Here is a 13,563-nt window from a genome sequence, read left to right as displayed (position 1 = left end):
GTTTCTGTCTATCATCCACACACGTTCAACATTTGGATAATAAATACTTTGACCTTTCCATTGTGTTAACGATGGAGGATTGGTTGATTTCCAGTTAAGTATTTGTTTTTTTTTCAAGAGGATTGACGAGAAACTTATCATCCAACCCATCTGGTATCTCACTGCACCCTCATGTGCCATGTCGAGAAATATGCAGACGGGCGGATTAAAAGTACATTTTTAATTAAAAGACAGCCAACTTTCTAACTTTTGGGCTTTATAGCGTTCCCGGAAGGCATTGTTGGTTTTACACTTAAGACTCCTGTATAATACATTTGATATATTAGTTTATACTGAATTGAGCATGTATTTTCATTAACTGTAAATTTCATTAGTTATGCTCCTTCATTCCCTCCATTTTTATACCAATATCAGTTATTTTAAAGTCTTGGTTCCAATAGTTTTTTCCCCCCCCTATAGATTGTCAGATTGTGCAAGGTTTTCTATATATTACCTATCTTATGAATATCCTCAAATCGAATGCTTCTTACTGAAGGAGTCACCTTACCTTGATACTTAAAATCTAAATCGATACTGTAATTAACATGGTTCTAAAATAATTATGCACAATACTTGTTGGATGTGTATTTGGTGTCCAAGCTGATTAGTTGAGCCATGATATGTTCACACATCATCTGATCCAGGAAGTAATTTTCCAAATGACAGTCAAGTGACGAACAGCTGTTGTCATGGTGCACGCGATTCAACAACAGCCCAGGTCCTGGGGGAAAAAAGGTCTTTGAGTTGAATGTCCAGAGTATTTTGCTGTCTCATTCATTACACCGGTAAAGACCGTTGTGCCTCGATATCCCTCGTGAATTGATGTTGATCATCTGTTGTCTGCTTGATTTAACAGCAGGGTCTCATCAGTTTAACAGAGAAAGCATACAGGCAATGAGTTCATACTTTCGTATGTTTTTGTGCCTTGGAAGTCGACTGTGCGCAATTGTGGCGATTTTCGCATGTTTGTCTTAGTGGAGTGAAGTCGACCACCATTTTTTTGTTGCATGCCAGCAAAGCCACTACACAGCTTTGTGTTATTTTATATGGCCTATGTGGTCTAAAAAGGAAGGAAAATACAATCACGGGGATCCACTTTTATAGAAAATATACTGACAAAGATGGAGCATTGCGCAAACAAAACAACCCTCACAATATCAACTGGAAATACATGGGTCTATTCCTGAGCTTTTTTGTTGAAAACAAATATTTGAACAGGAAGCATGGTTACAGACCCAATAACATTATATAATATCCCCTCCTCATGAAGGAAAACACACAATCTAATTATAATACACAAAGTAAGCAAAACAATGAAATCATTCCAACATTGCCTAAAATAATGAATAAGATACTTTTGTATATATAGTGTATATGGACACTTTCAACTCAAATGTATTTATAAAGCCCTTCTTACATCAGCTGATATCTCAAAGTGCTGTACAGAAACCCAGCCTAAAACCCCAAACAGCAAGCAATGCAGGTGTAGAAGCGCAGTGGCTAGGAAAAACTCCCTAGAAAGGCGAAAACCTAGGAAGAAATCTAGAGAGGAACCAGGCTCTGAGGGGTGGCCAGTCCTCTTCTGGCTGTACCAGGTGGAGATGATAACAGAACATGGCCAAGATGTTAAAATGTTCATAAATGACCAGCATGGTCAAATAATAATAATCACAGTAGTTGTTGAGGGTGCAGCAAGTCAGCACCTCAGGAGTAAATGTCAGTTGGCTTTTCATAGCCGATCATTAAGAGTATCTCTTTTTCAGACTGTTAAACAGCCACCACTAACATTGAGTGGCAGCTGCCAACACACTGACTCAACTCCAGCCACTTTAATAATGGGAATTGATGGGAAATGATGTAAAATATATCACTAGCCACTTTAAACAATGCTACCTAATATAATGTTTACATTTCCTACATTATTAATCTCATATGTATACGTATATACTGTACTCTATATAATCTACTGCATCTTCATGTAATACATGTATCACTAGCCACTTTAACTATGCCATTTTGTTTACATACTCATCTCATATGTATATACTGTACTCGATACCATCTACTGTATCTTGCCTATGCTGCTCTGTACCATCACTCATTCATATATCTTTATGTACATATTCTTTATCCCTTTATACTTGTGTGTATAAAACAGTAGTTTTGGAATTGTTAGTTAGATTACTTGTTGGTTAAGCATTTCGCTACACTCGCATTAACATCTGCTAACCATGTGTATGTGACAAATAAAATTTGATTTGATTTTTACCGCTCCTGCTGTCTCTAGAGAGTTGAAAACAGCAGGTCTGGGACAAGTAGCACGTCCGGTGAACAGGTCAGTGTTCCATAGCCGCAGGCAGAACAGTTGAAAATGAGTGGATTAGGTCATTTCAGCCACACCCATTGCTCACAGGTGTATAACATTGAACACACAGGCATGCAATCTCCATAGACAAATATTGGCAGTAGAATGGCTTTACTGAAGTGCTCATTGACATTCAATGTGGCACTGTCATAGGATGCCATCTTTCCAACAAGTCAATTCGGCAAATTTCTCTCCTGCTAGAGCTGCCCCGGTTTACTGTAAGTACTGTTATTGTGAAGTGGAAACATCTAGGAGCAACGAAAGCTCAGCCGCATAGTGCCAACTTCATAGTGCCAACTGTAAATTTTGGTGGAGGAGGAATAATGGTCTGGGGCAGTTTGCCATGGTTCGGTCTAGGCACCTTAGTTCCAGTGAATGGATATCTTAACGCTACAGCATACAATGACATTCTAGACCATACTGTACTTCCAACTTTGTGGCAACAGTTTGGGGAAGCCCGTTTCCTGTTTCAGCATGACAATGCACCTGTGCACAGAGCGAGGTCTATACAGACATGGTTTGTCGAGATCGGTGTGGAAGAACTTGACTGGCCTACACAGAGCCCTAACCTCAACCCCATTGAACACCTTTGGGATGAATTGGAACGCCAACTGCGAGCCAGGCATAGTTGCCAAACATCAGTGCCCAATGTCACTAATGCTCTTGTTGCTAAATGGAAGCAAGTCCCTGCAGCAATGTTCCAAAATCTAGTAGAAAGCCTTCCCAGAAGAGTGGAGGCTGTTATAGCAGCAAAGGGGAGACCAACTCCATATTAATGCCCATGATGGAATGAGGTGTTCGACAAGCAGGTGTCCATACTTTTTAGTCATGTAGTGTACTAATGAGATAAACCTACAATATAAGCAATGAAACAATTGAGATGTACAAACTATGGCATAATGAGCGAGTAGCCGATTCAGCACCTTTGAAATGTACAGAGACAGAATTCAGAACATGGGCCTTTGTTACAGTGTTCTCCCAGTACACCAAGTCAGAACCGTAGGATAAATAACATGGGCATAGAAGCAGACAATGAAAGCTCGTACAATATTCAATGATAATATTTCTCTAAAACAGGCTAGAGGCTACATGTGCACCACCAAGTGAGACACATGGGCTACTAACAGCTTACTACACAACATACATTTAGTATTTGTTTTTTTAGCTACAGTATATATATCTCCCTGTCATATTACATCATTTATGCAGCAGTATACAAGACATGGTCTCAGTTGAACGTGGCGAGGCGGTCCTTCTTATGGGCAAACTTTCATCAAACTTTGTCATCAAAGTCTGTCAGTCTCTGGATTTATGGTGCTTTCAAGACGTCAATGATCTTCAGGTCGGAGCTCTAGAAAGAGGCCAGAGTTCCCGACTTGGAATTGCGAGCTGGATGACCGTTCAAAACATACATTTTGTTTTCAATTTTAGACCTGCAGTTTTAAACAATACAAAGGGGTAGCTACTTCAACTTGAATTTGGAGTACTGGAATAGCCTAGCTTGAAAACTAGACATTTCCTCAATTTGGTGCATGAAAAGTTATTGTAATTATTGTAGCCAATTTATAAGTTCTCCTGCTCCCTTTATAATTATCCGTGATTACATTTTTGATACGTTTTCTGTGAGAGATGTGGCCACTTTCGTTTGTTTCCCACCGCTTCAATTGAAGGGTGTTGCGCTACTCTGTTGCGGTAAAACCACGTGCCGTTATTATGGGGATGCCAAAATCTGATGTTGGCTTCAACTTGCCTTTCCATACAAATCCTCACATAAAAATTAAAAAACGTAACCTGGTTTTGGTAACTTTCTCAGGATAAAAACAGCGATAGTGAGATCAATTCAATCGCTATTCATTTATTTATTATGTGTGCCTGCGTCGACCACACAGGTCGGCCTAAATAATGCTTTATTCTTAGTGATAATGGCCTACTTTTTTTCTTATTTAAAAAAAAAATTAAAAACTTTTTGCATGCATTTTTGGGAGGAGGGAGGGTTCTATATTAGGCCCTATATGTAGATTTATATACATTATACAATTGTATAACATTGAGGTCGTTGAAAATTACAATTAAGCGCTTGAAAAAGCCCATGAAAGTCCTTGAATTTGACTTGCCAATGTCTGTATGAACCCTGCTCAAAGGATGTATAGTCTTAGGCATATGTTGTTGTATAGGTGGAGTTATGGGCCAATTTGCATATATTCACTTTTATTCCTTTTAGTACACACGTGGAACTGCATGAAAATCCTTTTTATTTTTTGTTTCAAACATTTTGAAATGTTGATCCCAATGTCACACATTGGCCCCATTCCTTAGAGAAAGACCCATTTACATCAGTACAGTTGCTGTGATCTTGTAAGGATTCACAGCCAAGGGAAGAGGTCTTCTCATTACAGCATATACATATATGTCATTGGGTCATGTGTCCCTTTTGTAAAGGTTATTGAGCCTCCTTTTCTTCTCCTTTCCAGACTCTGCAAGCTGGGCGATGTCCAACAGATGAACTGTCACTGACCAACTGCGCAGTCGTGAGTGAGAAGGAGTCACAGTTTGAACAGTAAGGTGTGAGTGTGTGTGTGTGTGTGTGTGTTTTGATTCCCAGCCCTGAGGTGCCTCTGTTAAATCAGTGTGTGGTTAGTGGCAGGTCACAGTGCATCACTGGGGCTCAGCTCTCTAGGCACGATGCCAAAAAAAGCCTCAGGGCCATCACACTATGGTTGCTCTGATTTCCTTTTCTATCATGGCACTAAATTGTCTCGCTCATTTCTCATCTCTGGCCTGCACATGTCCCTCTGGGGCAGGCGTGGGACTCAACAAACCTTCTCACCTGGTGAAAGAAATAACCCATTCTGTTTTCAGCATTTTACTTTTCCTGATCAAAAACTTTTTTCCCCTTGTCTCTCTGCAGCAGATGTATAGTCAGCAATGTGTTTGAAACTTGAAATTGAAATAAAAATCTCTGTGTCCAATCACTATATATATGGTATCGTGAGGTCCCTGGCAATTCCCAGCTCTAGTTCACTCCAGGTTTCTGATGTCTGTTAGGCTTACATACTGTATTATAGCCAAGCTAAATATGTACACTACCATTCAAAAGTTTGGGACGGTAGGGCCTCCCAGGCGGCGCAGTGGTCTAGGGCACTGCATCGCAGCGCTAGCTGTGTCACCAGAGACTCTGGATTCGCGCCCAGGCTCTGTCGCAGCCGGCCGCGACTGGGAGGTCCGTGGGGCGACGCACAATTGGACTAGCGTTGTCCGGGTTTGGCCGGTAGGGATATCCTTGTCTCATCGCGCACCAGCGACTCCTGTGGCAGGCCGGGCGCAGTGTGCGCTAACCAAGGCCGCCAGGTGCACGGTGTTTCCTCCGACACATTGGTGCGGCTGGCTTCCGGGTTGGATGCGCGCTGTGTTATTATGAAGCAGTGCGGCTTGGTTGTGTTTCTGAGGATGCATGATTTTCGACCTTCGTCTCTCCCGAGCCTGTACGGGAGTTGTAGCGATGAGACACGATAGTAACTACGAAAAAGGGGGTAAAATAAAAATATATATAAAAAAAAAATGGGACAGTAGTATATGTAAAACTTTTGAACGGTAGTATATGTCTTTAACACTCAGAACAACATGGAACATGGAAAAATCTCTCTCTCAATAGAATGCTTGCTATCCATGTAAACATGCATATTCTAGTACTTTGTATGATATTCTTCTCCTCTACGCAGTCACGTGACGGTGAGAACCACGCCGACCCACAAGTTTGTGTTCACAGTGAAGACCCACCAGAGTGTGGTCCCAGGAACCATCGCCTTCAGTCTTCCCCAGGTAGGAGCCACCATCATGGCCTTCAGAAATAGGCTACACACTGTGTTTAAGCCTATCCTTGCTTGAATGTCTTGTGTAAAATGTCTTGTAACAGTAAACGGACTAAAAGTCTAACCCACATCTTTAGGGCGTTTATAAATAAAGCCATTATTTAATCAATGAGGATGAAGTGGGTTTCTACAAGTGCAGATCTCGGAACATTTTGTGGATGTATCTGACGCCATCTGAGCGTCTTACTTCAGCTGGGGCTGTACTGTGCTCTAGCTGTTTGACTTCTATGGCCTGTCTGTGTGCTCCTCCTCTCCCGGTGTGTTGTCTTTCTATCATGTATGTCACTGCTTTTGACCTTTGACCTTGCCTGACTGCCTGCTCTTTCTCCATCTTTAAACTCTGCAGCCACAGCAAGCACACAGGTACTACGGTAACATCCTCACCCCGGTCTTATTTTACAACGAGATTGGAGTGTAAACGTAAGAAACATTTGAAGGTGTAGCGAAGCACTACACCATAACTCTTCACTGGACATTTGTCAATGGCCTAATGTGCCATACATCAGCCAAGAGCTTAGGCCTAAGTCATGTAAAGTAATGCTCCATATACATCAGCCAAGAGCTTAGGGCTAAGTCATGTAAAGCATTTCACTACACTCGCATTAACATCTGCTAACCATGTGTATGTGACCAATAAAATTTGATTTGATAAAGTAATGCTCCATACATCAGCCAAGAGCTTAGGCCTAAGCCATGTAAAGTAATGCTCCATACATCAGCCAAGAGCTTAGGCCTAAATCATGTAAAGTAGGTGACACATCAGTTCACGATCAGTCAAAAACCTGTTGCCTGGTCCTGACGGTTTTTGACCGTTGTGTGACTGATGTTCTTCTTGAAAGATGAAATGGGTTGTAAAATAAGACCATGCTTGAGAGGAACGTTACACCACTGTTTTTGTCAGAACTCCCTATTTATTAGTTTTGTTACGTTGGAGATGTACTGTCGTCCACATATGCAAGAATGTATTTTTCCTGGGCCTGTTTATACCTTGTTGCTGAGAAACTGGATGCCATAAATCAGGGTGGGGGGGTGATTTATTTTGGGCAAAAAAAAACACTCCAGGCCACTCCTTTTAAATTATAATGGACCTATATATTTTCAAATAACTTCCCTTTTTCTGGGCCGCATAATTATATTGACAAACATATCTGTAAGAAAAAATCTGTGGGCCCTCTGTTGAATTTCGAAATCACATTGTGGCTCTCGAGCCAAATAGTTGGCCCACCCCTGCCATAAATAGTTTCTATAAAGGAAATGTGTGAACTGTACACTGATTAGGATAAATGACTTGTTTTTCAGAGAAAATGGGCAGGCATCTCCATTGGTCAGGATGTGGAAGGTAAGAGTGAAACATGATGAACTGTGAGGTGATTGTGTGCGAGTGCAGGAAGGTACTTTCGGCTTCAAGCAGCCTCTTTAAGGCAATTGATTACCATTGTATTATTGCTCTCCTATTGATGGTTAGCTCTGGTCCATAGCCACAATAACCACTCAGTCTCAACAATAACAACCCAGCATCCTTCTCTAGCAAAAACCCTGCAACCTAATCATATTTCACTCTAATGGTTATAGATGTTTCTACTATGTCAGAGAAATGGCAATTATCCCATGATCCTTTGCTGCAGTGATAGAGCTTCCAGTTGATTGCAATTACACTGAGTGTAAAAAACATGAGGTACACCTGCCTATTCCATGACATAGACTGATCAGGTGAAAGCTATGGTGCCTTATTGATGTCACTTGTTAAATCCACTTCAATCAGTGTAGATGAAGATATGAGACAGGTTAAAGAAGGATTTTTAAGCCTTGACAATTGAGACATGGATTGTGTATTTGTGCCATTCAGAGGGTGAATGGGAAAGACAAAAATACAACTCAATATTAAGGAGGTGTTCTTTTTCTTTCAAATGTATTTGTATTCATTTTTTAATAATTTTGGAATATATTTGATAGAATTCAGACCCCTTGACTTTTTCCATAATTTGTTACGTTACAGCCTTATTCAAAAATGAATTAAATGTATTTTTCCCCTCAATGTACACACACTACCCCATAATGATAAAGCAAAAAAAAGTTTTATTTTTGCTCATTTATATAAAAAAAAACTGATATAACATTTGCATAAGTATTCAGATGCTCAGGGGCGGCAGTGTAGCCTAGTGGTTAGAGCGTTGGGCTTGTAACCGGAAGGTTGCAAGTTCAAATCCCCGAGCTGACAAGGTACAAATCTGTCGTTCTGCCCCTGAACAGGCAGTTAACCCACTGTTCCTAGGCCTTCATTGAAAATAAGAATTTGTTCTTAACTGACTTGCCTAGTTAAATAAAGGTAAAAAAAACCTTTGTTGAAGTATCTTTGGCAGCGATTATAGTATAGAGTCTTCTTAGGTATGACGCTACAAGCTTGGCACACCTGTATTTGGGGAGTTTCTCCCGTTTTTCTCTGCAGATCCTCTCAAGCTCTGTCAGGTTGGATGGGGAGCGTTGCTGCACAGCTATTTTCAGGTCTCTCCATAGATGTTTGATCGGGTTCAATTCTGTCTGGGCCTCTCAGAGACTTGTCCCGAAGCTACTTCTGCACTGTCTTGGCTGTGAGCTTAGGGTCGTTGTCTTGTTGGAAGGTGAACCTTCGCCCCAGCCTGAGGTCCTGAGCACTCTGGAGCAGGTTTTCTTCAAGGATCTCTCTGTACTTTGCTCTGTTCATCTTTCCCTCGATCCTGACTTGTCTCCCAGTTCCTGCCGCTGAAAAACATCTGCACAGCATGATGCTTCACCGTATGGATGGTGCCAGGTTTCTTCTTCATTCAGACAAAAAGTTACATCTTGGTTTCATCAAACCAGAGTAATTGGGTGCCTTTTGTCAAACTCCAAGTGGGCTGTTATGTGCCTTTTACTGAGGTGTGGATTCCATCTGTCCACTCTACCATAAAGGCCTGATTGGGGGAGTGTTGCAGAGATGGTTGTCCTTCTGGAAGGTTCTCCCATCTCCACAGAGGAACACTGGAGCTCTGTCAGAGTGACCATTGGCCCTTCTCCCCCAATTGCTCAGTTTGGCTGGACGGCCACCAAACTTCTTCCATTTAAGAATGATGGAGAACACTGGGGACCTTCAATGCTGCAGAAATGTTTTGGGTACATTTATCCAGATCTGTGCCTCGACACAATCTGGTCTCTGAGCTCTACGTACAATTCCTTCAACCTCATGGATAGTTTCTTTGCTCTGACATGCACTGTCAACTGTTGGACTTTATATAGATTAAATAGACAGGTGTATGCCTTTCCAAATCATGTCCAATCAATTTAATTTACATCAGGTGGACTGTAGAAACATCTCAAAGATGATCAACGGAAACAGGATGCACCTGAGCTCAATTTCGAGTCTCATAGCAAAGGGTCTGAATACTTATGTAAATGTATTTTTTATTTGACCTTTATTTAACTAGACAAGTCAGTTAAGAACAAATTCTTATTTTCAATGACGGCCTGGGAACAGTGGGTTAACTGCCTGTTCAGGGGCAGAACGACAGATTTGTACCTTGTCAGCTCGGGGATTTGAACTTGCAACCTTTCGGTTACTAGGCTACCCTGCCGCACCAAGGTATTTCTGTTTTTATTTTTTAACACATTTGCTAACATTTCTAAAAAATAGTTTTTGCTTTGTCATTATGGGGTATTGTGTGTAGATTGCTGAGGATTTTTATTTAATTTAATCAATTTTAGAATAAGGCTGTAATGTAAGAAAATGTGGAAAATCTCACTAATATACACTACCGGTCAAAAGTTTTAGAACACCTACTCAGGAACACCTACTCAGGGTTTTTCTTTATTTTTTTTACTATTTTCTACATTGTAGAAGAATAGTGAAGACATCAAAACTATGAAATAAAACATATGGAATCATGTAGTAACCAAAAAAGTGTTAAACAAATCCAAATATATTTTATTTTTGAGATTTTTCAAATAGCCACCCTTTGCCTTGATGACAGCTTTGCACACTCTTGGCATTCTCCCCAAAAGCTTCATGAGGTAGTCGCCTGGAATGCATTTCAATTAAGAGGTGTGCCTTCTTAAAAGTTCATTTGTGGAATTTCTTTCTTTCCTTAATGCATTTGAGCCAATCAGTTGTGTTCTGACAAGGTAAGGGGGGTATACAGAAGATACCCCTAATTGGTAAAAGACCAAGTCCATATTATGGCAAGAACAGCTCCAATATGCAAAGAGAAAGGACAGTCCATCATTACTTTAAGACGTGAAGGTCAGTCAATATGGGAAAAAACGTTGGAATGTTTCTTCAAGTGCAGTCACAACAACCAAATCAAGCGCTATGATGAAACTGGCTCTCATGAGGACTGTCACAGGAAAGGAAGACCCAGAGTTACCTCTGCTGCAGAGGATAAGTTCATTAGTGTTACCAGCCTCAGAAATGTTTGTTTAACACTTTTGCCTGCTACATGATTCCATATTTGTCATTTCATAGTGTTGATGTCTTCACTATTATTCTACAATGTAGAAAATAGTAAAAATAAAGAAACCCTTGAATGAGTAGGTGTCTAAACTTTTGATTGGTAGTGTATATACAGTAACAGTCAAAAATTTGGACACACCTACTCATTCCAAGGTTTTACTTTATTTTGACAATTTTCTACATTGTAGAATAATATTGAAGGCATCAAAACTTTGAAATAACACGTATGGAATCATGTAGTAACCAAAGTCATTATAAGCCTACTATCAGATGATATTTGTAGCGACAATGCCTATTGTAATAGGCCTAAGTCCTATAGATCTGCCTTAGCCTCATAGTCCAAATCTGTTTTAGTGCTACAGCCAACTCCTCTCTGTGTTCGTTCTTTGGCTTGACAAACATGTAGGCATGGCAACAACAGTTGGCTACAGCTCATGCGGTTTGGGACCAGACTAGCTCTGCCTAGGCAAATCAAAATATGAGCCCTTAAATTAGCAAAGTGTTGATATGTAAAGACACCCTGCCCTGGAATAGATCCGCTACATGGCTCATTTGCATAACGTCGGTACGGCAACACAAGCTGGGTGTGAACAGGTGTGGACGGAGCACTGTGAACAGCTGGTTCCCTTAATCACTTTCAGCCCCGTGTTGCAGTATGCTCTCTCAGATGTGAAGCCCTGAACGACAGAGGCCCATTTGAACTTACTGTAACGTGAACAGTACACTCTAACAAATGGTAATAGTTAGTTGTTTGTCCTTGATGAGGTTGTTCATTCAATATGCTACAAAGTGAATAGCACTAACGAGCAAGGTACTGTAATCTAACACCAACCAGACAGTTGACGTTGTACGTGAAAATAAAAACTGAGAAACGAGGTGAAAAGTAATTGGGCTACTACTCTTTTGCCATCTCACTGTGTGTGTCCTTTCTCCGCTGTGTGTCCATGTAGTGACCGGCTACAACTTTGACAAGTCCAAGCAGTGTGTAGGCACCATGATAGTGGAGATTGACTTCCTGCAGAAGAAGAGCGTGGACAGCAGCCCATACGACTCAGACAAGATGGCTGCAGAGTTCATCCAGCACTTCAACAGCCAGGCCTTCAGTGTAGGCCAGCAGGTACTGGAACTGTAGCCTACAGATGGATGGGGAAGACTAGGATGACAGGTTGGGGTTACACACACTACCTCCTCGAGGACTTTGTTGGTCTTGAAGCTCTGGGTAGAAGTTGCCCGTACACACAGATCTAGGATCAGCTTACCCTTATCCCAAATCCTTAATCATTGCAAAGTGGCAAAACTGACTGTAGATCATTGTCAAGGGGTAACTTTGTCGTACTCTTGGATTTAGGTTGAGGGGTAGCATAGAGCGCACATCTCGTCAAATAATTTAATTGCCCAAACTTTTTTGTTGTGTACTTACATTTTGTATATATTTTTTAAATATGTTTTTATTATTATTCTGTATTCAATCAATTGGCAGAATAAACAGCATTGGATGAATGATAAATACTTTGTCAACGCATGTCCATATCACATGACAATCATTACATGCTTATCAATACCACAAGATACATTCATAGTACATGCACTTACCAGGCAACAATAAATGCTATGCTAATTGAGTCCACCAAAGCAGGTAAAATAAAAACAAGATGAATTAGAAAATAAACCCAAAATAGAACCCACACCATTCTACCCGTGACTCTTTTGATTTAACTTCTCATAGCAAGAGATCTTACACTTTCAGCTGCGTTTGACCACATTAATAAGATTCTTTCACTGTCACCTTGAGAACGAGCAGTGGACAATTCCTAAATAACAATATCTAAAAATGAGAACACCCATTGGAGCTTCCATCTTAAGGCAAGCATTGTTGTTGCAGTTGTTAGGCCTGCTAGCCGCACCCTTTTGTGATCTAAAGACATTGATCCTGATGTGCTGTCATTCGACAGCAACACAACAGGAGAGCAGGGAGATCTTACACTTTCTCCAAAGTATTTTTAGATAGACATATAGTGATCTTTTTCCCAAAACAATAAACCCGAGGACAATTGCACATTACATGCATAAATAAAGCAGTGGCTGTGATCAAAAGGTACCTAAAGGGGAGGGTACTAAAGACATTTGATATATTTTGTGTGGAGTAGCATAAGTTCTATGAATGAAGTTGAAGTGAATTGTTTGGAGGTTAAGGTTCCGAGATGCTCCACTTATGTACTCCACACAGTTTCCCACTCCAATGTCTTCCTCTAGAACTCAAAAGTCATTATTCCATGGTTTCATTCATCTTCAAGGGTTTGTTTGTACCATAAACTATTTTCAAATAAATAAGATACAATTCCTTTGGTTTTAGATTTGACATACATCCAGTCAGTAAATAGATGTTTACATAAATGTGAAATCCAGAGAACACCATAAGCCTTTAAGGTAGCACGTAACTGGAAATCAAAGGGCCTCCCGACTGGCACAGCGGCCTAAGGTACTGCATCGCGGTGATAGAGGCGTCACTACAGACCTGGGCTTGATCCCAGGCTGTGTCACAACCAGCCGAGATTGGGAGTCCTATAGGGCGGCTCACAATTGGGCCAGCGTCGTCCTGGTTAGGGGAGGGTTTGGCCGGGGTAGGCCGTCTTTGTAAATAAGAATTTGTTCTTAATTGAGGGTTTAGCCGGAGAAGTTCTACTTGGCTCATTGCTCTCTAGCGACTCCTTGTGGCGGGCCGGGTGCCTGCAGGCTTACCTCGGTTGGTAGTTGAACGGTGTTTCCTCCGACACATTGGTGCGGCTGGCTTCTGGGTTAAGCGGGCGGGTGTTAAGCACGGTTTGGAC

At 41.1% G+C, this 13,563-nt stretch overlaps 1 protein-coding gene across 2 annotated transcripts in view; it reads left to right on the top strand.

The window, feature by feature from the left end:
* The window catches only part of LOC109865404 (vesicle-fusing ATPase), a 46,876-nt gene that overhangs the window by 11,338 nt on the left and 21,975 nt on the right, over positions 1 to 13,563 (top strand). Inside the window, exons 2-5 of one of the 2 annotated variants that reach the window (XM_020453545.2) lie at positions 4,876 to 4,961; positions 6,124 to 6,223; positions 7,573 to 7,612; positions 11,686 to 11,852. In XM_020453545.2, the coding sequence (XP_020309134.1) occupies positions 4,876 to 4,961; positions 6,124 to 6,223; positions 7,573 to 7,612; positions 11,686 to 11,852 (393 nt within the window). Of the gene's footprint in view, positions 1 to 4,875; positions 4,967 to 6,123; positions 6,224 to 7,572; positions 7,613 to 11,685; positions 11,853 to 13,563 lie in introns of those variants that run through there. The other variant, XM_031799411.1, reaches the window with a different exon arrangement.

Source organism: Oncorhynchus kisutch, linkage group LG20 (assembly GCF_002021735.2).
Source record: "Oncorhynchus kisutch isolate 150728-3 linkage group LG20, Okis_V2, whole genome shotgun sequence".
Lineage (NCBI taxonomy): Eukaryota > Metazoa > Chordata > Actinopteri > Salmoniformes > Salmonidae > Oncorhynchus > Oncorhynchus kisutch.
Note: the sequence above shows the minus strand (reverse complement) of the source record. Positions and strands in the feature narration are given on the sequence as shown.